Source organism: Osmerus mordax, chromosome 9 (genome assembly GCF_038355195.1).
Source record: "Osmerus mordax isolate fOsmMor3 chromosome 9, fOsmMor3.pri, whole genome shotgun sequence".
Classification (NCBI taxonomy): Eukaryota; Metazoa; Chordata; class Actinopteri; order Osmeriformes; family Osmeridae; genus Osmerus; species Osmerus mordax.
In genome coordinates this window covers 4,247,668-4,270,450 of record NC_090058.1, presented here as the reverse complement: position 1 = coordinate 4,270,450, position 22,783 = coordinate 4,247,668, and the positions used below count along the sequence as shown (strand labels likewise).

Sequence of the window (22,783 nt, the reverse complement as noted above, 5' to 3'; positions counted from 1 at the left end):
GTGCCATGTGTGTCAGTCAGACCTGATGTCAGTGTGACACGTTTCCTGTTCCTGTCGAGTGCTAAGTGCCCCCCTCCATGACGCAGGAGGTCTGGAGGTGTGATGATCAGAGCCCTGGGAAAGGGATATCAGTCATTACTAGCTCTCGCACACACACACACACACACAGACTTCATGAAAACCCCCAATGCATACAGATATTATTCCTCTTGCTCTCTCCCTCTCTCCCTCCTTCTCTGTCTCTCACTCAATCATTCACTGTCTCAAACACACACACACACACACATACATGTCTTAAGGCCCTGAGCCCAACAGAGCAGGAAGTGAAGTGATGGGAAACAGGAAAAGGCAATCGGCAGGTTTTGTTCCCCCTCTGAGCAGTTCCTAACACACACTTTCACACACACACACACATTCACTAAACACACATTCGCGTACTGTGTCTAACACACGCACCCTGTGTGTGAGAGACACTGCTAGAACACTGTTAGTGTTGTTCTTCTGTCAGTTCACTCCAGGTGTCTCATCACCCGCACACACAGTCCTCCTGTGATGCTCCTGAAATAACCTCTCCCCTCTCTCACCCACAGCACGCCTCTCGTCTCTGTGCCCTTGCTCTCCCCTGCTCTCTCTGCACCCCTCCTCACCCCTGCAACCCTCCTCACCCTGACCTCCCCTCCTCACCCCTGAGCTCTCTGCCCTTCCCTCCTTCACCCCAACTCTCTCTTTAACAACTTCCTTTCTTTTTCCTCTGCTGCCCTCCTCACGTATACGTATACTCTCTCTCCCTCTCTCCCTCTCTCTCTCTCTCTCTCTCTCCCTCTCTCTACCTCTCTCTCTTCATCTCACCCCTTTCAACCCTGCTCCTCTTCTGTCCTTCTCCTTCTCTATACCTTTCACCCTCATTCACCCTTTTAGTTTTTCTGTCTTGTTGTCTCTCTCTTCATCTCACCCCTTTCAACCCTGCTCCTCTTCTGTCCTCCTTCTCTATACCTTTCACCCTCATTCACCCTTTTAGTTTTTCTCTCTTGTTGTCTCTCTTCCCCCCCCGTCTCACCCTCTATAGGAACCTCACCCCTACCCCCCCCCCATCCTCTCCTCTCCATGTCAGTTCATATTCTACGTCTTAGTTAATCCAATCGTCTCCATTAACAGAATCTCATCATTCTAAACCCATAATATGCTGCAGCCTAATGCAATACAGGCCATTTACCCAATCCCATCATTTTCTCTAAAGTGGATCACCAGGACAGTAAAGGCCATCGCCGGCCCATGTCAGCCTCTACCTCCACTGTGATAGGTGGATAATACAGTTGTGACATTATGGGATGTCTGCCCTTACCTAGGAGCCTGTAATGCTCCCTGATGGTTGCCATTAGGAACGGAGAGAGACTTTCTGATGGAGAGTTATGGAGTTCATTAAAGACGTGTTATCAAGGTAGAGGAAGAGGCAGGCCTGGACCCAAACAGTTGTTAGTTTGAATCCCTGCTAAACAGAGGCTGAAATTTGGTAAATGAACTGCATAGAGGTTTAGGTTAGACAGATGCTGTATGTAGGGGTTAGTGTTGGAACAGGGCCGCTGCCAAACAGTTGGAGTGGATTTGGTTCAAATCCGTGGTTCAGTCAGAATGTTATCTCTGCTAGCAGTGTTGTTTTTCCCTTGACCTCTGAACCCAGCTACGAGGAGAGAGCTCGGTATCTAGAGACGATTGTCCAGCACCACCTGGAGCCAACCACGTTTGAGGATTACGCTGCCCGAGTCTTCAGTCCCGCCCCCTGCCACCACCTCTCCTCCGATGCAGGTAAACCACGCCTCCCTCCCAGCCTTAGACCAATCACGGTTGACCTCTCATCTTCCATCTGCAGACTCACCCAATCAGGCGGGGCCTCACCTGTAAGTTCACCAATAGGGACACAGTTTACCGGAAGCTGTAGTTCTAAGAGAGGATGGTAAAAGTAGAGAGATCCTGTCCGTAGATCCTTTATTTCCTAGCACTCCACCTCTCTAACTCTGAAGAGGTTAAAGTCATAATCCGCAGTTTGTATAACTGACCGTCTCGCTGGGTTGGGTGCCTGGAACAACAACAGCACTCTTTCTGGAAGCTGTGTTTGTAAGCAGAGCTGGAGCATCCTGCTCCTGTTTCAACTGCAGATCATGACTTTATAGGAGCGGTTAGTAGATTCAGCCGGTAACAGAGACACATAGAGACATAGAGACAGACGGATACTTTGTAACACATTGTGTACTCGATCTCTATAATCTGTGATCCCACTGACTCGCTCAGTGTTGTTTCTATCAGTGTGGATGTCTTAGCTACAAACACATCACAGACTTGACTGCCTAGCTACACACAATTATAGTTAGGGGTTTGTCTAGCTAGTGTCTACCTACAGACACAAATATAACCTTGTCTGTCTGTCTATCTACACACCATTACCGACCTGTCTAGCTACATACAAAGTTATAGACCTGATCTACAGGCTACATTTTGACCATGTTTGTGTAGGTATAGACAAACAGTACAGACACGTCTGCCTGCCTGCCTGCCTATCCAGCACCCATGCATGGCACAGACACAAGCTGGTTATGGTGGGGTCACAATGTCCATCTCTCACTAGGAAGTCGACTAGATTTTAGACTGAGCTGTCCAACCTTCAGATGTTTTTGACCAGTGTAATTGCTATCAGGCCATGGTGACCCTGTCATAACAAACAAACCTGTGCCCTCGTGTTGTTTGAGCATTTTTTATGAACATACAAACGTGTTGCTTTGGGACTGAAACACGACCCAGCCTCTTGGGGGTGGAGGCTGGAGGTCTGGGGTCTTTCCCCAGCTCATACTGCCTGGGCTTCTCCCATGTGGAAGGAGTCAGTGGTGATGAGGTGGTTGGTCGTTCTTCAGCCCCAAAGCCAGACCTTCACTGGTGAAAACCCATGTTTCTGTCTCAGCTAACAGCAGCCATACTCTGCCTCCCCTTAACCGCCAAGATCATAACACTCTTATTTGTTTCTTTTCTCTTTGTTTTTTTGTTTGTTTTTATTTGATTTTCCCATTTAAAATTTTCTTGTTTTTTGTTATTTTGTCCCTCTCCTTTCTGTTCCCTTGTAGATCCTAATGTTTCACTTGTGTATATATAAAGGTAAGACCACCTGGAGATCAGCTGACCCTGATGCTTCTCTTATTGGCTAACCGTAAAACCTTCCCTCTGATTGGTCTCTCCGCCTCCTTCCATTCTTCTCTCCATCCTCCAGTTCTTACAGTGTGTAACGTGGATGACAGTTTGCATGTATCTGTAAAAGGCCAGTCAGGCTTCAATGTCGTCTCTGTTTCTCTGTTGTCTTGGTGACCACTGTTATTAACCCTCTGTTTTCAATAACCACTAACTCCTGATTTCTCCCCTTGTTCTCTGGAAAGATTGTGTGCTAAGACAGGTCACGAAACACACACACACACACACACACACCCACACACTGTCTGGATGCACTGCAGACATGGTTAGTTTGGACTGTCTTGTATTTCAGTGCAGTTTCTGCTTGTTTCCTTGCCTCCATTCCAGAGTCTAGAACTGAAAGATGAATGTTAGTAATAATAGCGTAATGGTTTATAAGTCACTAATGGCACAGGGGTGGGGGGTTGAGGTAGAGTGTATGTGTGTGCGTGTGTGCGTGTGTGAGTGTGTGAGTGTGTTGACTCAGTGTTCAGGGCCTGCTCTGGCTGTCTTTGTGCTGTGTGTGCTATTGATTCCCTCTAAGCCTCCTCACTGCTCCATACTCCTCACACCTTTTATCTTTGATCTCTTCCCCTTTTTCTCTTATTGTCTACGTCTTCTTTATATTTTCTGCTGGTGTTCTAACTTCTGGCTTGCTCTCCAATATACTCTCCCTCTCTCTCTCTCTCCTTCCATGTGGTTTTCTATCCTTATTCCCTAATCTTTCCTCTCCTCTCTCTCCTCTCTTCTCTGTGACTCCTCCTCACCCTCTCAAGAGAGCAATGGTTTGCTTTACCTTCTGGTTCCCAAAGTCCCTGTAGACAGCCTTGGACAGACCAAGGGCAAGGGCAAGGGGCTGAAACGGAAGGTGTTTCATGCTAGCTGTGAATGGTACGAAGAACCAGGAAGCTTTTTCTTACATCTGCCTCTCCCCAGTTCCCTCGGATTAGTTTCAGTTGTAGAGGTATATAGGTGTGTGTAGTAACACAGTATATACTGTATATACTGTTTGGTCATGCCAGTATAGTTATGACAGCATGAATCCAGTGTAATGTTATGACAGCATGTCTCCAGTGGAACATTATGACATCATGACTCCAGTGTATCCTTATGGCAACATAACTCCTGTGTAACCTTATGACATCATGACTTCAGTGTAACGTTATGACATCATGACTTCAGTGTAACCTTATGATGTCATGACTTCAGTCTAACCTTATGACATCATGACTTCAGTGTGTCCTGATGTCATCATGACTTCAGTGTAATCTTCTGATAACATTCCTCCAGTGTACACTTACGACAGCATGACTGCAATGTAACCTTATGACATCAATGACTACAGTGGAACATTATGACTGATGATGCTTGTTTGGTGACCATGTAGTTAGAGTGGCTCCATTTCTATGCTGCAGTGTAGTCTAGTTGCATGCAGTACCCCTCCCAGCCTTCTACAACAGAGCTGACCTCAGAGAGCTCGTAGACATGCTAGGCATGGTAGAATGGTGACCTAGAGTCTGACCTGCACATCCAGGTAGGTAGGATGAGCAGGTGTGTTAGAGCTCAACTGGGCCTGTCTCTGCCATTCTGCCTGTCTGTCTGTCTGTGACTTGTTTGTCTGTCTGTCTGTCTCTGTCTGCCTGCCTACCTGTGCTGTCTGCCTGTCTGTGTGTGTGTGTGTGTGTGTGTCTTTAATAGACAGGCAATGTTTTTTATATCCTTTCTCTGTCTCCCTCTCTCCTTCTCTTTCTTCCCTTGTTCCCAGGCTCATGCCTAGAGAGTCAGTGGGGAGAAAGTCCAGCAGTGCTGCTCGACGGGACCGACTCAGCCTCGCCAATGTCCCCTCGTACTAGCAAGAGCCGCATGTCAATGAAGCTACGACGCTCTTCTGGATCAGCCAATAAGACCTGAGTTTCCCCTCCAAATCAGCCAATAAGACCTGACTTCCTCCCCAACTTGGCCAATGAGAACAGATTTCCCCTTTGGATCAGCCAACATGACCTAACGAGAGCGTGCTGCCATGCCTTGGGCCACGCCCAGCATTTACCTGGGCTGCTACACCTGTCTGGCTCAACCGGTCTCTGCTGTTACACCTTCCTGAACCCGCCTTACCTGTCGAGGTAACACTCAATAAGACAAGAACTCCTGTCACTACCTGGACCATCAAAACCAGCCTCCTTCAAACGATAACAAAGAAAATACAGAGACTTGTTCGTCTTTTAAGGTTACATTATAGGCAGTGAGAGAGTGTACTATAGTTTGTGAATAGTTTATGTATAGTGTGATTTTCTGTCCGATGAGTCATGTGCCATGACAGAAATCACGGATTTGAGGATGGAGAATATTCATTTTCCTAGTTGTTAGGTGGATGCTAATTGGTCAAAGTTTTTTTTAGCTATGAAAGGCTGGTCATGGATTGGTCTAAGTAAAGCACTTCCGGTTACTTCAGATGTTGTTGTTTGTTTATTTCACGGTGAACGTGAAGCTGGTCCACTCTTGAGTATAATATTCACTACTGTTTATTTAGGGGTCATGTGTTGTTTATCTTTTTTTATCAAGATTGTAAAATTGGTTTTCACCTGATAAAGAATGTTACTGATTATTTTGTTTTGTTCATATATGATGTGTTTATTTGACTCACCCCTATCTATGACACACTTGTGATGAATATATATGTGAGAATATATACATATTTAATGTGTATAGAGTATGGACTGTATGTGGTCTATGTATATATTTGAAAATAGCTGCCAAAAAGATGACATATATTAACCTCAAACTTCATGGAGACCAACTGTTGGACACGTGACAGCCCAGGGGTCCTGCTTGACCTCTGTGGGAGAGATTCAGGCTGATGTTCAGCTTCACTTCATCAGGATAGTGGTTGAGATCGAGCTGTACTGTATGCCCTTAGCGTCAGCATCACCTCAACATCAGTCTCTCTGGTCTGCAGCTTGATATGCTGCAGCTGGGCTTTGCTGCAGAATGCCGGGACTGCAGGTCGGGCCGTAGAGCTAGAGTGTAGGCCTGTCCAGACAAAAGTTCTCAATGGGACTGTGTTCTATTAGCTGTATTTCTATGGGAGGGTCCTCCAGCATGTCTCTGACAGCAGTGGTCAGTCCAGTTGCCAAGGCTGTGTACATCCACACACACACACACCAGTACACAGACACCATTTTTTGTTTTTTTTTCTCATGCTTTTGAACAATGCTTCGTCCTGGTCTGTTAGGACTGTGCTATGTGTTGTTGGATAATTTTATTTTTTATTCTGAAGATAATTGCTTTCAGTTGTAGGTCCTGCAGGGAGAAAGGGACTGTTCAGTTTATAACATCTTTTTAAACAACTGCTGCCATTGTGTGAAGTCTAACCATGTTGTTGTTATGATTATCATTGTGTTTTTGTTTGAATATTTGAGGTCATTTCCAATTTGAATGATTTCTTAAATTATTATTTTCCGATGATCAGAGGACAAGGTTGGAATATGATGATCAAAACGCTCAACCAGAGATAGAGAGAGGAGGCGTCATGTCCTGCAGCCTTACGTGATTTTGTTGCACTCTCAAACTCAGACCTGCACTCCAGACAGTCTTGTGAGTGTACCACATAGTAGAACACTCCAGACAGTCTTGTGAGTGTACCACAGTAGAACACTCCAGACAGTCTTGTGAGTGTACCACAGTAGAACACTCCAGACAGTCTTGTGAGTGTACCACATAGTAGAACACTCCAGACAGTTTTGTGTGTGTGTGTGTACCACATGTTCACCTGCTGTCCTGCTATGTGACTACTGACCAAATACTGCATGACACCAGTACTAACTGCATGTGTTGATATGACAGCTACGCAAGCGCACTCACACACACACCCACACATGAGATGACATGCAATTGACTCTAGTATTATTGTCAAACTTAGTAGTATCTATACATTTGTAAAGGCTGTTGCAGACGAGTGGATGTGCAGTGGAGTTTGACAATAAAAGTATTCCTGCCACAACACTTCCCCAGTGCTGCGCGTGTGATTAATGTTGTTGGATGGTGGGAATGTTAGTCATTCGGATGGGTCATACACATATACTAAACTGTTTTACATTTGAAACATTTATTGACAGTTATAGAATAAATTCATAGTTCAGCTTACAACATATAAAAAACAAGAGTGGGCTTAACTGTAAGACCATTATGAAAGCATTTTTTACCACAAAAGAAAAAAAACGATTTTATATACTAACAATAAGCTTAATTTTCTGTATGAAAATACGTCTTGGTAGCCTTGCTTACATAGGAATGCCACATCAAACAAACACACTTTCCATAGGAACTACATTAGATACATTTTCAGAATATTCAGAATCCCTCTTTTTATTACACACTTGACATGACATAACTCTGGACTATTTCAGCAAGGTTTAATTGTACCCTCTTCACTGCAGCAGACAGTGTTAGTGTGTTCAGCTTTATTCATCATTGCAAATTAATGTGATGACGTTTTTATCTTGTTACACAAATCATAAAATACCAACTTTAATGTAATACAAAACAAAAGACAGCCACATTCTTGTACTCTAGCAACCGGGTCGAACCGCCATTTGTAGCAGCATCACTTGCCTCGTCTCGGTTGGGTGCGACTTGTTGATGTGGCGAGTGAGCCCGGGCGAGCTGTAGAAGGTGGACGGACAGTGCTTGCAAGTGTAGATCTGCTGGTCCACCGGTGTCAGCTCTGGTCTCACCAAAACCCCGGGCCCCGCGTTCTTCCCTGTCGGCCCCACAAGGAGCTCGTCTCTCATTGCATGCCAGAGTCTGTGCTTGTCTCGGATCTCGGCGGAGGGGAAGTGCGCTCCGCACAAGTGACACGGGAAAGTGATCTGTCCGTTCTCTAACTGAGTGTACGGAGAAGCTTTGATTGTCTCGTGTGCCGCAAGGTGTTTCCTGAGATACGCCTGTCTACGGAACTTTTTGCCACAGTAACGGCAGTCGTACATCTCCTCGGCTCCGGGTGGTTCTAGAAACGGAGATGCGGTCACCTCAGGCGACTCAGGACAGAGCAGAAGGCTAGGGCTGTCCGTCGACCTGATATGCAGGTCGATAGATCTTTCCGAGATGGTCCTATAGCGGTGATCATACGGTGGTGGATCTGGTGACCTCCCGCGCAGCAGCTGTTCCTGACTGTGGGAGCTGTCCAGCGCGCGCTTACACTGGGAGCTCTCCATTGTGCTTTGGTGCTGATTGTTCACCCTCAGCTCGCTCGCGTTCTCCTTCCCCTCTACCGACTGTCGATCGTGGGTTCGTGTCTCCAATTGAATCTTTTTCGTCGCCTCTTCGTTGTTTGCCGGGCGAGGCTTGTGCCACCTGCGATGGGAGGCCAGGTTAGCAGGACAGCTGAAAACTTTGTCACATTCGGGACAGCGATACTCCACACGCACGATTCTAGAGCACTTGTGTTGTGCGAGGGAGAACGGGTCCGGGTACTCCTCTTTACAAAGCTGACAGATGAATTCACCTAACGGTTTCTTATTACCGGAGGATGATCCCGGTGGTTTTAACTCTGGACTCTCTTTCTTGATCCTAAGACCCAGTACCGGCGAGGTAGTGACCTCGTCCTCGTAACTGAGCTTACGAATTACCTTGGGCTTCTTGGCCACCGACTTGGCCTTGCGCTCCGGCTCTATGTAGGTGCGTTTCATGGTGTGGTGGACAGTAGGATAAAGGTGCAATGTAGGGTCATACTTCATATCCGCGTGTCCAAACGAAGCATGGTTCATCAGTAGTCTCTCAATAGAGGACACTGGGGTGGGCATTGGGAACGGTTCTGTTGCAGTCGCTGTGGTCAGACACCGGTCGAAAAATGATTTCTCCAACTCTGTGCCAACTGGTTTTATCGGGCTGTAAGAGAGATCCGCCCGGCCCGGAGAGCTGTCGTGCTCCAGGTCAGTGAAGGCGTATTTACCAAAGTCCATTTTGACCTCCACCCGTTCTGCGCCCTCAGGTAGCTGCGCCTGGTCCGCTTCAGCCGGGACGCAGGTCCACGGCTCCCTGGCGTCCACAGGAACCGGGAGGTTCGGGAACTCAACCGGCACACTGGTTGACCCCTCCAATGTTTGCAAAGGGAAATCCTCAGAGGGCTGCTCATCGTTGACTGTGCGTGCTCGGTAGGACGACGAAGAGGTGCGTTTGTTACTCCTTTTAACTAAGAATCCTCTGGGCATGTTGACGCCGGACAGATCCTCAAGTCCACTTTGAAGTGTAGGCGGAAAGCGCGCGGTCCCCGGTGATGAGAAGCAGGGGGCTGAGAGGACACTGATACTTGGGTGTGCGTGGTTGGTTTTTTATCTTAGGGGTCGCCTCTTGTGTTTTTTTTTTTTTCTCGTGAAGTCAGTTTGTGTCAAACCCTGTCCAATCAGCACGGACAACAGGGAGGTGGGGCAAGCCTTAAGTATCCAGTTACAGTGTCACAGCTAATAAGGATTATGCATTTCAGACACTTGACATCTTATCATGGCATGATTTCCCCAAGTGCGCGTTTAAGCACCATTAGGCTAATCTACATCTACAACATATTTATGTTAGATCCTAATGATAACCTACGCCAGTGCATGCCAACACCATCAAGTACGTAGCTGATGAGCTCATTGTAATCTAGATGTTTTGTTTAATTTTATTTAAGAGAAATGTCACCGTCTGTGTGACCTTTGATAAGCAACAGTCGATCTGAGTAACAGCCACAATTTGGGGGAATGGCAAGGCCTATTTGATTTTCAGAAGTAGGCTAAATTAAGATTTGATCTGATAATGTATCTATAATCCGTAATTATATCAAACATGTATCTATATTGGTGAGAGGTTAATCTTAGATCGCCTGTAGGTCACGTCTTGGTATTAGGCTATATTTGAGGAATTCTTAATTATAAAACCAGAGATGGCAAAAGTACACACATCCTTCACTCAAGTAGAAGTACAGATACTCATATTTAAAAAGACTGGTAGAAGTCCTGACTTTATCACTCAAGTTAAAGAAGTATGGGCTCTAAAAAGTGGTCATTATTACAACCTGTTTTAATGGCAGGCTTGGGCTTTGTTTGAATAAACAATGTATTGTTTTAAGACATTTGTCAGAATGATAGCTAATTGGCGAATATGCGCATTTACTTAAAGTAGACTGATGTGCGTGAGGGTGGGCTGTGATTGGATGATCACAGCCGTCAGTGATCATTCTCAAGTGTCCTGATCAACACTGCTGCTGTTGTATCAGTCAGTGGTTAGATCAGCGTAGCAGTCAATAAAAGGGACATGAGAGGTCAGCTATGGGACAAATCAATTACGCACAAAATAAGGGACTAATACAGAACAGTTAGCAACCCTAGTCAAGCTGGTGACTAAAATAAATAGTGTAAAAGTAAAGTACTGAAACCAGAATATTCCCATCTCTGCAACAGCGTAACAACAGTGTGATCACAGTGTAATGATAGTGCAATAACAGTGTAACAGCAACATCACAACAGTGTAACAACAGTGTAATAACAGTGTAACACTAGTGTAATAACAACATACCAGTGAAATAACAGGGTAACAGAGATGGGAAGTAACGAATTTACATAAAGATGAAAAATAAAATAATATGGCTGGTTTGAAAATGTAAGAAGTAGGAGGTACATATATTTGTGTAAAAAAAATAGTGAAAGTAAAACGTTTTTACTTTAGTAAAGTAGGCTACTTATACCAGACAAATCTACTTAAGTAGGCTCTACTTCCCATCTCTGTATAAAACCAATGAAATCCTGGGATTTTTATGCCTCTCTGTTCCTCTCCGTTCCATCCACGTGCATTTGCATTAATAAAGGGCCTTCAGCGTTAATCTGTTGATTTAATGCACTTTACCTGCTCCCTCGTTCTACTCACGCTGTGTTTTACCCAAATGCTAACGGAACGATTAAGCTGTTTACTTTGAAAGGCAGCTTCACCAGCTGCGCTGTCTGCCTTTCAGACTTTAATTGAGAGCCAAGGACACAGGCAACATGAAACATTTTCTAAATTAATTCAATTTATAAAAGTATAAATTGTATAAATATGTTCACATTAATTTAATGTAGATGAGTGTAATTATCTATTGTACATATTTACGTTACCCTTTTGTTTGACAGGAAAACTTGCATTGTGTTTTACCTAGGCCTATATAATAATGCACGTTGTAATACGAGATGATAAGCTATGTGTGTTTTTGTTAATCGGAATTGTACCGTCTGAGTAGCCTATGTGTACATTATTTACATATAGGGCAGTAATTAACAGATATGATAAAAATTATTGTTCGTTTTGTATAAAGTTATTGTCCCTATGTAACAAAAGGCCACAATTTGTAGGCCTATGTGTAACAATAAATTGTTAGTGTTAGTCTCAAAAACACTGACAACTTCTTATCAGTTAAGGTCATTCTTATGCTAAAGGTTTCCTCGTTACATTGTATGTTAGATGATAATAAATGGCTCCTTCTTTGTTGTAGTAACGATGGGAATATCTCCGTGTCCACTTTCCCTGGTGTGAGGCACCGCTATCTCCCAGCAGAGGGGCAGCGACGCTCAGGGCTCAGAGCTGGTGGCGGCCCAACTGGCCGATAACCCGCCAGCTGAAGCACGGCATTCACAGCGATCCACCTCGGCGAAGCTGGGAACGCTGATAAGGAATCGGAGAGGAGAATCACTCTTTATCCCTGGGGGAGCGTAACGAGCGGCCTTGGCGCCTCGCAATATGCTCTTCCCAGTTGGTCCACGGTTTGGGGGCGTCGCTGGAAACTAATCAAGGAGGAAGAGCGTGAGAACTGGCCCCAACTCTCGGGCTGATGGCGTGACAAGGGCCACCTTGGGAATACGGGGTGTCTTTTCAATAGGGAATGGCAAATTGATAAGCAATCACTGTCATTTATCTAGAGTGAAAAACAAGCAGAAGTCTAACGGATTCGCGTCTCACATTTCGATGAAAACGGCAAATTTGACATAGGTCTACATGATTTATGTTTTATTTTTTTTGTGTAGTACTTTCAATAAATGTCAACGGCATATTGTCTTGAAAGCCTCGAAAGATCGTTCTGAAACATGTAATTGCAGCCGGGTAAAGAAGGTTGAAGGTTGTTTGTAGCCTGGGGAGATATGGCTTATGTATGTGTGATCATTGTTGCGCTCTAATCTCACAGACTGCTGAAAATGAAGTTATTGATCTCGTGTTCCAACAGTCTTAAAGTATTACGTCTGGACTTCTGCCCGCGCCATGTGGTCGCAAACCCAAACAACTCAGACGTTGGAATTCACAGTAATCGCTTACTTAGGCCTAGGCTAGTAATTAGGCTGTTTTCAGATGCCTTGGCTTGTTGTCTTCATCGCTGCCTGGGAGCGCGGGTGATTATGCATTATATGATGATTAAGTGTTGGTGTTGGATTCAACGGATGGCTCTCTGCTTAGCACGAAGCGCTTCAGCACCGCGGGAGGTGGACAGCTCCTGCAGCACGAGCCCGCAGCCAGATATGGCTGGCAGCTCCTGCTCGACAGCTTGCTCCGTCATTAACGTTTAATTGTTTTTATGCAGCGCTACTCCGGACCCTTTATAACTTATAACGTTTTCTTGGAGTCTCTGTGTGTGTGTTTCTCTGTGTGTGTGTGTGTGTGTGTGTGTGTGTGTGTGTGTGTTGAGGGAGGCAGTATAGGCTATGTGTACTAATGTAGGCATATGTAGCTTGAACATTATTATGTCTTATCAGATTGTCTGTCTGTCTGACAGTTGGCTAATGTCAATCCATAAATGAACAGATAAACTACTACATTGTCAGTGGTGTTTTGTGACATATCAGAATATAGATTGTGCTCTGTCGCCATCTTCTGGTGGTGTAGTGCAAAAATAAACCAGCAATTTTTTGGCAAACCCCCATGGTAACAACTATCATAATCAGAATCAGAATTTGTTTTTATTCGCCATGTAGGTTTACACAAACACGGAATTTACCCGAGGGTAAATTAGCGGCTAAACTCATCGATCCATGGTCTTAAATCCCATGAATCTTTGCCAAAGTGTTATACTGTATTATTTGGCTGTAAATCCCGTCGTGTGTATGATTATTGGCAGCATTCATGTATCACTTCGAGCATTTCAGGAGCCCCAAAATGAATATTCATGACGAATGACATCACAAAGCATTGGTTGTTGAAACTTTTTTTTCAATCTTTTTTTTTTTTTAAGGGGTCGGCTGAAGTTGAAATTTTTATATTTCGTTTAAGCTTTATATGCATGACCAATCTACTATAGGGTCATAATAACTGAGAGCTCTTATATAAACTGGTTAGAAGTGATGCCAGCTGATGTTTTGTTCAGCCAGAGAGAATGATGTATATTTCCTACCTGTGACTCATATTTCACATTAACCTGACTTCTCTGTTCCCTGTCGACAGATATGAAAGAGAAAAATACTTCACATTATCTCCACGTCTCTTCGCCGCTGTCTCTTTCCGTTTCCTTACAAGCAGCACCCCTCCACTACCTCTTATCTTCCTTCTGCTTACCTCACGTGTCAAGTCTTGTGGTTGTAAAGGTGAGTCGCTAAAGTGGTGGGAAGTCCAGAAGGATCCCAAGTCAAATGTTAAACTGCTGAGTCACCATGTCACACAGTGTCCTTGTCACCCCTATGTCCTTGCATTGCCACCTCCTCGCCTGGTGCACTGTACCTGCATCCTTTCCCATGGACATTATAACAAAGTCTTTGTGGGCAGCATGATCTGTATCTCACCCGGTGGCCCATAATCGACACCCCTTTTCTGTCACAGCTGAATAAGAACTACACAAAGATTACGGCACATACAACAGTGCCTCCCACAGAAGCTAGCAAGGTTATTTAATTGCAACAGTAGTGAACAGAGTGATTCAGTGTGGCTAACATTCTTGGCGTGAGTCACTTGTGTACTTTACAGCAAACACAAAAGTCATGATTCACTGTGATTCACCATCGCCAGTACTGTACATGTCCAGTCTTGTTTGCCACCCGTGAACATGTGTCTCCAATGTCTGCCTCAGGACCTTCAGCACTGTGGGATGTCTGCCTCAGGACCTTCAGCACTGTGGGAGTCTGAGGGATTCCCAGTCACAATCTCCATCCTCCTGTCACCCTCTACCTTACACCGACAGAGTTCCCCCCAAAACTGCATTTAAAACAAAGTTCAGCACAGACCTTAAATGGTTTGAGTGTGAGTGCACGTGCATGCAGTACACTGTGTGTGTGTGTGTGTGTAACTCAGAATCCAAGAACAGACAGATTACATAAACCAGAGTTCATGTGTAACCCAGCTGTTCCTCCTTCCTTGTTACCACATGCATATACAAACACACACACACACATATATACTTAACACACACACACACAACTAGTTGTTAGTTGCACTAGTGTTGTTGTTCCTCCTGCAACACAGTGCTGGCTGGGAATTTCCTAAGTTGTCTGTTCACTCAGTCATGTGACTCCTCATGAGAAGCAAAAGAACATTCCTAGAACCCCAGACGCAAACAAAGCGGCCCTGCTCTGATTCATTACGGAGATGCCTAGTTTGCACCACTGTGGGTTATTTATCAGGTGTTCTTTCTGCATGAAGCTTCATTATAGCCTAAAGCATTCACGCAAAAAAAAAATAATATAACCCCACTTCATGCGTTTTCTTGAACTGATTAACAAACTAAAACTTAGAATCTCAACGTATCAAATGTACGTTTCACAGCGTCAGTTGGGGTAGCAGCACATTCCCTGTCATTCAGTTTGCTGCTTCGGCACCAGTATAAAGACAAATTAATCTTTGCTTCTACCTTCATTTAACCTCAAAATGTTTTGGCTGAGCTTTCTGGCCTTCCCTGTTGTACAATCTGCAGATAGAGAACATTCCCCTACATTTCCTTGTGTGCTCCAAACTTACTGATACATCCCAATGGAGTTTCCCTCAAACTAACTTTCAAAGAACTTCTCAAGTGTTTTGTTCTGTGAAGAATGTGAGTTCAGCAATACTCTTGGTATTTCCTGTCAAATTTATGGTTGGTCCAGCTAAGTGACTTTTGAGTATAAGAAACACATTCACATACAGGGAGCTAATAGTGGCTATCAATTATTTATTTACTTGTCAGGTGAGTGTGTGAGGTTTTCAGGGAATTCCTATACCAGCTATAGGTAGTGTGCAGTATCTGAATGCCTCCTCATAACAGTGGGAGTATTCCTGTCTACATAGACATATAGCCACTAGAACGGCTGTAGGCTTTCTGCGACTGTCAGAGCACTACAGAAACCCCCCTGAGGCTGGAGTCAGCCGGCCATAGTTGTCCTTCGGAAATCCCCCACCTAGTTCCGTTGGCTCCAGGCTCCTCCCATCACATTATAACCTACAGTCTGCGGAACACTCAACCTTACAAACCAACTAACTCGACATAGTGTCAACAATGGACAAAAACCTCTATCGAACAAGTATCCGAAACAATATGGATTATAAAGGCGACGGTAGCGATTGTAAAGAGGGGAAGGTGCAACCCAGTACCGAGGAACGGTTGGATAGCGGCCTGGACTCACTGAAAGAAGAGGAATACCAAGAGGTGGCAGGGGAGCTCGAGAGGCTTCGGGTGGACTGTGCTCCGCAGAAACAGAGACCCGAGAGACACGATGGCAGTCAGGATTTGTGGAAGATGCAAGTTTCAGAAGACGGAGACACGTAAGTGGAAAATAAATTGTTATAGAATCGAGTATAAATTATATTAAATTAACTAAAAACTAAAAGTTGGCCTATATTTATACAAAGTTTTGGCACTGCAATCAGACTTAAATTTGATTGTGATATTTGTTATTATGCATTCGGCTACGAATCAGGTTAATTCCATGCACTGCAGGATAGTTTGTAAGTTGTGGTCGCGTTGCATTTTGCGTAAACAAAAGACTATTATCAGAACGGAATGTACTATGGCTCAGGGTCAAAGTAGGCGGCGCACGAGCTCAGCTGGGAAAGTCCCGGGCGCGCTGCCAGGAATCCGACCGACTCGCCTAGCGCACGCCATTGCGTCAAACCACCACTAGAAAAAAAAATGCATATGAAGTGCTTGGAATGTGCAGCGAAAGTTGTTCTTTCTGGCCAACAATGAAACATATCCTCACTCTTCCCTCCAGACTTCTACACCTGGCCATTATCCATGAAGCCAAGGACTGTGCGAAGAAAATGATCCAGTTGTCCCGTAATGAACCCTTCCTTAACCAACAAAACTACCAGAGACAGGTACACAAATGCATCTGCGCTACATATATCTTTAAGAACTTTACTTTGTGCACTTCCAAAAATAAATCATTTGTAGAGAGAAGGAGAGAGAAAAGAGTGAGACAGAGGATAGAAAGAGAAATATAATGAGAGATAAGGTGAATGTAAAAAAACAAGATGGAGGTATCAGATGAAGAGATCTAAACCCCCTCCCTGTTTCCCCCTCCTCCAGACAGCCCTCCACCTGGCGGTAATCACAGAGCAGCCTGAGCTGGTTGACTGTCTTCTGGGGGCGGGGGCAGACCCCTCCATGGTGGACATGGGGGGTAACTCCCCTCTCCACATTGCCTGCCGCGGGGGCTCGTTGGCCTGTTTCAGCCTGCTTACGCAGACACGCCCGGGCTCTGGTTCCAACCCTGGCGCCAACCAGCTAGCACACATCATGGCTACAAATAACTACAGTGGTAAGAAACGGATCGATTTTTTTCTCAATCCATCTAAAGTGGAGTGTTAAGATTCTTCTAGATTCAATCAATCTCCTGGCTCTGTCTTGAGTAATAGGTTGCTGAGAGCCATCTGTGGTCTACTTGTAGTAGTCTAGACTAGCCTGGGCTGGTTAGTCCTGTAGTCTAATTGAGGTGTGCCGTTCTGCTTTGTTCCAGGTCAGAACTGTCTACACTTGGTCTCCCTGCATGGCTTCCTGTCACTGGTGGAGAACCTGGTTGCTCTGGGGGCTGATATCAATGCTCAGGTATGTTACATGTATGTTACCGTGGTTATCTCTGTGTTAACAGACATTCACAAACTTCCCCTCATTGGTGGCTTCTACAGAACTACAGTGGCCTAACCCTACATTTCCCCTCTGGGCCTCTAGGAGCAGTGTAATGGTCGTAGCTCCTTGCACCTGGCTGTAGACCTGCAGGATCTGGACCTGGTTCGACTGCTGCTTCGCAAGGGAGCCAATCCCAACATCCTCACCTACGGAGGACACAGCCCCTACCACCTCACCTATGGTCGCCATAATGACACCATCAGACAGGAGCTGCTCGCGCTAACCAATCCTGAGCTGAGGGAGCTGCCCGACAGCGAATCAGAAGACAGCGAGGAGGAGGAGGAGGATGGCCAGTCGGAAGAGGATGAGGTGTGTGTCTGTGGGGACAGTCTTTGTAGACTAAGAACTTGTAAAGGGTGTACTTATATGTAGGTATTATATAGTAAGTATGGTAAGACTATAATTTACAATCTTCTCATGCAGGTGGAGTATGATGACATCCAGTGGAACGGTCATTAGCAGTAAGTAGGAAGTAGACCCTGGAATCTCCAGCAAGCCACAGCACGAATATGATGTCACATCCTGGGGCCAGTTGCTTGCAATGGTACGGCGGGAATGCTCAGTCAGTGCTGGTGCACAGCGTGGACAAACGGCACAGAATGGACAGATGGCATGACCTCAGACAGACTATGAGTGATGGAAAGCTGTGTGAACCAATGAGACTTTTCAAGACGTGTCAATAAACCAGTGGATGTGCTATAACATGGTCGTATGGTTCTGTGAGAGAAACCAGAGTGTACATCATCCTTTTTGTTTTGGGGACACCCTCATGTATCATATTGTAAATGTCTATGTAAAGATTTATTTTTTTATAAAGAAAAGTGTACATTTGTAAAGACGTTGTAAATGTCCTTTGACTTGTGAAGGAGACGGGTCACACACACTCAAGTAAATTAAAACAGATATATTTAACATCCGGTTCTTTTTCAGTCTCCATTAATCCCTGAGCTAGACAAGAGTATGATATGAAGGAGTCATCTCAATTCTCTCTCAAAAGATAATCTCCAAATATAAAACCCAATTTTCTGCACACGGCATATGTCGGGTCCAGGATGTAGTTCCTAAAAAATAGCTCTATATAAACACAATCCTAATTTATTTTTGTCAAAAAGTGGTTTAAACACAAGGTTTAAACCACCGGAAAATGAACTACTGACAATTATGAGGAACTAAAAGCCGTGTCCTGTTCTAGGAAGAACACAGAGTGCAGAACCGTTCATTGTCAAAGTGCTGATGGGAAACATCAGCTGACTGAACAAGAAGTTCCCAGAGGGGCGTAACCAGATTCCTGATAGCAGGAAAAAGAAACTTTTCGGGGATTCTGAGAAGTAATTTGATAGTGAAACACAAACGCAAGGTCTGCAATCAAAACAATTGTGAAATAGTGTGCGCATTCAAATTAGGAGCTAACAAGTGAGTCACTGTGGTTTTTTGATGCTATAAGTCTTATATATGTACAGTGGGTTAGGGGCTTTCAGGTTTGTTACAGTAAGTCAAGTCATTGCACACCAAGTCCACCCATAGTCAGTCAGCAGCCACAGGAACTGGCCTAACTTCAGGAGAACCTTAATCTGTTACGTTCAACACTCAAAATTAGGTGATTGTTTAATTTCACTTGTTAAATTAAGTATAATAATATATATACTATTTAATTTCATGTGTCATGTCTCAAGATTTTTACCTTTCAAAAACGCCTAAAGAAATGTACAATGAAACTAAAAGTGGATTCCTGAGGTTTGCTTCGGTCCCAGCAGAATTCACGGAAGTTCCCGTACAAAACAAGTTCCTAGCAAGAATAATCTTTGTTTGGTTCAACCTTAGTGCTGAGAAAACGTCAGAGGGGAATTAGAAGCAGAGATAGAGAGCTCTGAGGAAGGGTGAGAGATTGAATCAGACAGAATCAGAGATAAGGAAAGCAGAGAGAGATTGTGTCCTAACACAGTTATAGTGTTAGGACAGTTATAGGACACAATCTCATGATCAGTATGTAGTCAAAATCCCCAAAGTTACAGTAATCTACTGCAGGCTGTCTGCATAGTATGTTTATGGACAGGCTAGTACCTAACATCCTGTTTCTATCAATATCAAGCTTTTATGTGTTTGCATCACGGTTAAGGCGATTCAGACTAATGGGTTGGAACTAGGGCTGGGAAATATATAAGAAAAATTGATATCTCAATATTGTCAAATTTTACGATATTCGATATATATCTCAATATGTTTTCATTTAAATAATAAAAAAACAAGATTTTCTTTTGCCCCCATTAGAAAACAACGAAAACAATTTAGATAGAACAGCTATTGTTTAAGTTCAAAATGTGTAGTGCAAATTTAAGCAGTTGCCATAACATGGTACTTGCAACTTGACAAAATGGACCTCACATGGAACAATTCATGCAGAGGTCCTTATGTGACAGGACAAAAAGAGAGCAAAAGAGAATGAATGTGCGTGTGCAATTTCCAGTTTGTGCATATGCTCTTTGTGAGCATGTGCACAAACGGTGTATGTCTGTGTGTCACATAGGAGCCAGACGGTGATCTTAACACACAAGCAACACAAGGACCAGCAAAAAAACAAAAATGATTGCAATTTTATCGCTAATATTTGATACATCACCCAGCCCTAGTTGGAACTGGTACGAACGACAGGGAATATCCTTTTCAGACTTATTACTTATTTCCTCAAAAGATTTATTTTAAACCATGAATAAACCAACAAACAAGCAAGTTCAACATGTTTTTAACAAGACAAAATGCAACCTTCCAAAATGTGAGTTTCTCAAAAACATTCTCTTTAATTGAACAGCGTTAATATACAGCAAAAACAGGTAACTGAGTCGAGCCCTCTCATGACGCGGATCTGTGATCTGTGACTGCTCTCTGGGATCGTTTGCTATGGTCTGGCACGCCAACATGGCCATTAGCTCCTCAGTCCCGCTCGGACAGTGACACCAGGTGGACATCAATCTCAGTCTCAGACAGAATCCTGAAGGAGAGAAGACCAATGAGAACACCAAGTTAAGATTAGAAGCAGCTCCTGCCACCACATCAAAGCCAGCCATGAAACAGAACGAGGGCTACAAGTCTATTCATGCGTCTGCTCTGGAAGAAGCCATTCATCTCAAGTCCAGCTATTACACTTAGCTCTCTGAACAAGCCACAAAACTGTTGACTACTTCACTGCTACAATGAGTCCTCAGTTTTACCCTGACAATATACGCTTCACACTTGGCCAAGGCGTATGACTTTGGACTTCAAATCTTGAGGGTGAGTATCTGTTACAGCAGTAATCTCTGTGTGTCAAGCAACCTTCACTTGCCTGAACTTAGGATCCTCAGTGGTGATGACACCAATCTCCAGCTCAGAGGGCTTGAAGTCGATGGACAGGACAGTGGACAGACACGTGATTGCAGTCTGGGAAAAGAGGAGAGAACAGGATGGGAGGAGGTGGAGAAGTGAGTGACATATTAGTAAAAGGAGCGTGGAAATATGGGGATGGAGAGAAGGATGAAGGGGAAAGAGGGAGGTAATGGAATGAAACAACAACAATCAGAGAAAACAACACTTCAGGTTACCATGACGTCCATGTTACAATGGGCGGGTGGTGTTTATACTGAGAAGTGAAGTTAATCACCTCGACCCTGTTACATACAGGTCTAACGTACTAATATCCTGATTTAAAATGTCAAGTCTCCATTTATGAGACTCATCTCCATGAGAGCCTTCTCACCTCGATGGTTTGCTCAAAGGTCCAATCCAGCTTCTTCTTGACCTTCTTCTCCAGGAAGCTGGTGGCCTCGGTCTGTTTGACGCCCGCGGCTGTGGCCTTGAAGCCACAGTAGTAGCCTGCTGGATCACACTTATAGACCTGAGGACCATTTTCCTCATCCACACCGATCACTATCATACCTGGAACACAGACACAATAGGAACATTACTTTATCATAGTCGGAACACATTTATATTTTGATCTTCTACTACTACACACAAGACACAATTAAACAATGTATACCACGGCTGAAATGACCACAGTACAAAAGGAGATCTGGGAGACAGAGAAGATGATGCAGGAAAGACAAAAGGAAGGACAGAGAAAAAGGGAAGATAGATCCAGATTAAAGGACACAGCCTGACATCAAGAGACGGTCTTTCTACTCACAGCAGCCAAGTGGTCTCATCTCAGCATTCTGTGTGTAGACCTGGGAGATATCAGCGATCCTCTTACACAACATGTCCACAGGGATCTCATAACCGTACTTGTACTGCCAGTTGGCTGCTTCATACCGTGCTCTCTGAACCTGGGACTTACTGTCAGCTGCACACATACAGAAAAAAAAAAGGATTATTATTTAATTTGTTTGTCCACCAACAAAGGATTCTGTTCAATGACACTATGAGGATGCTTGTTTCTCACCAGTCATCCCAGACATGACACAGCCGATGTTTTCTGTGATTCTGAACAGGTGGGTGACAGTGGAAGCATCTAGAAGCTTGTCCTGGGGGTGATTGACACATGGGAAGATACATTCATATTTTATCCATATATTACATAGCTGAGCTGCTGAAAAGTATAGTTGAGAATTAATAGACTACTCACAGGGACTTTCTTCTGAGTGACAACTACTGCACAGTCCTTTCCCCGTATTGCTACTGAGGTTAGACCTCCCTGGTTGATCGCCTTAAATGCATATTCTGGAAGAGAGAGATACAGTAGTGAGTAGAAGAACTGGGAGCCACTACAGGTAAACAAACATCTCACAGGTAAAGACGCTCTAAATGCTCTGTGATTTTTTTTTTTTTAAGTATACAAATCGGCCCACTTGTGTGTGGATATTTTTCTAACTAAATCAGACAAATCAAATGTATGATATGTCGTAAATAAAAAAGTAGAGATAAAGAATGAGTACCACCGCCATGACTTGGCTATCCACGATTGCTAGGCTAACGCCTATATACTTCGCTAGCTAGCTTAGCTACCGTTAGCGTGATAACGTTAATTGTGCCCGTTTTTTTCTCATACTCAAATTTTTTGGATTTAAGTCTAAAGAATTGTTCCTGTTTAATTGCAATGTTAACTTAGCAGAATTGAAACTACAGCTAGCTAGCCGTGAAACAATTTGAATTGGTTAAGGTTAGCTAGCCTACTGTAATTGCTAGTTAGCCAGCGGCGACCGGTGATGACTGAGCAAGTTAAGAGTCTTTCACAAATCTCCCAATACTAACCAACTTGATAAAGTCTTCCCTCAGGAGAAAAGATGGTGATGTGTCTGTCAAAACCTGCACTCGATCCCCGGGACATGGCGAATTAGAAAGCCGGTAAATGTGTATAAAAGTTCACAATTATAAAGGGAGCTGCACAGAAAAAGAAAACACGCAAGTCAACGACCACGGAAGTGGATGGTGATTCTACGTCCGGGTCAACGGAAAATGGAACATGACATAGGGGTGTCCAAGAGAGATCATGATAGAAAATCTGGAATACAAACTGTATAG

At 44.2% G+C, this 22,783-nt stretch overlaps 4 protein-coding genes across 4 annotated transcripts in view; 2 read left to right on the top strand and 2 right to left on the bottom strand.

The window, feature by feature from the left end:
• Positions 1-7,209, top strand: part of ralgapa1 (Ral GTPase activating protein catalytic subunit alpha 1) — a gene marked incomplete in the record, with an annotated part of 47,698 nt that extends 40,489 nt beyond the window's left edge. The window contains 2 exon segments of the mRNA XM_067242709.1: positions 1,679-1,803; positions 4,976-7,209. Coding sequence (XP_067098810.1) covers positions 1,679-1,803; positions 4,976-5,121 — 271 coding nt within the window.
• A 566-nt stretch (positions 7,210-7,775) lies between these two features.
• Positions 7,776-9,416, bottom strand: LOC136949466 (insulinoma-associated protein 1a). The gene has a single exon (XM_067243757.1). It carries the CDS (start codon positions 9,414-9,416, stop codon positions 7,776-7,778), a length of 1,641 nt encoding a protein of 546 aa, XP_067099858.1.
• A 6,185-nt stretch (positions 9,417-15,601) lies between these two features.
• nfkbiab (nuclear factor of kappa light polypeptide gene enhancer in B-cells inhibitor, alpha b) lies at positions 15,602-18,207 on the top strand. Its single transcript, XM_067242816.1, has 6 exons — positions 15,602-15,924; positions 16,374-16,479; positions 16,691-16,922; positions 17,121-17,209; positions 17,333-17,599; positions 17,714-18,207. The coding sequence occupies exons 1-6, from the start codon at positions 15,659-15,661 to the stop codon at positions 17,747-17,749; spliced, it is 996 nt and encodes a 331-aa protein (XP_067098917.1). The 5' UTR covers positions 15,602-15,658; the 3' UTR covers positions 17,750-18,207.
• A 1,854-nt stretch (positions 18,208-20,061) lies between these two features.
• Positions 20,062-22,674, bottom strand: psma6a (proteasome 20S subunit alpha 6a). Its single transcript, XM_067242854.1, has 7 exons — positions 22,514-22,674; positions 21,888-21,982; positions 21,705-21,786; positions 21,450-21,605; positions 21,021-21,199; positions 20,610-20,704; positions 20,062-20,276 (listed from the first exon to the last, which is right to left on the bottom strand). Exons 1-7 carry the CDS (start codon positions 22,587-22,589, stop codon positions 20,219-20,221), a joined length of 741 nt encoding a protein of 246 aa, XP_067098955.1. The 5' UTR covers positions 22,590-22,674; the 3' UTR covers positions 20,062-20,218.
• Between the last annotated feature and the right edge of the window lie 109 nt (positions 22,675-22,783).

Bases quoted from the DNA above. Each gene is read 5' to 3' on its own strand.
- LOC136949466 (XM_067243757.1), bottom strand. From the start codon at position 9,416: ATGCCCAGAGGATTCTTAGTTAAAAGGAGTAACAAACGCACCTCTTCG.
- nfkbiab (XM_067242816.1), top strand. From the start codon at position 15,659: ATGGACAAAAACCTCTATCGAACAAGTATCCGAAACAATATGGATTAT. The intron at 16,923-17,120 runs GTAAGAAACGGA...GCTTTGTTCCAG, and splicing joins GGCTACAAATAACTACAGTG to GTCAGAACTGTCTACACTTG. The intron at 17,210-17,332 runs GTATGTTACATG...CTGGGCCTCTAG, and splicing joins GGGCTGATATCAATGCTCAG to GAGCAGTGTAATGGTCGTAG.
- psma6a (XM_067242854.1), bottom strand. From the start codon at position 22,589: ATGTCCCGGGGATCGAGTGCAGGTTTTGACAGACACATCACCATCTTT. The intron at 21,787-21,887 runs GTGAGTAGTCTA...AATCACCCCCAG, and splicing joins TCACTCAGAAGAAAGTCCCT to GACAAGCTTCTAGATGCTTC. The intron at 20,277-20,609 runs GCAAGTGAAGGT...TCTCTCCTTCAG, and splicing joins ACTGAGGATCCTAAGTTCAG to GATTCTGTCTGAGACTGAGA.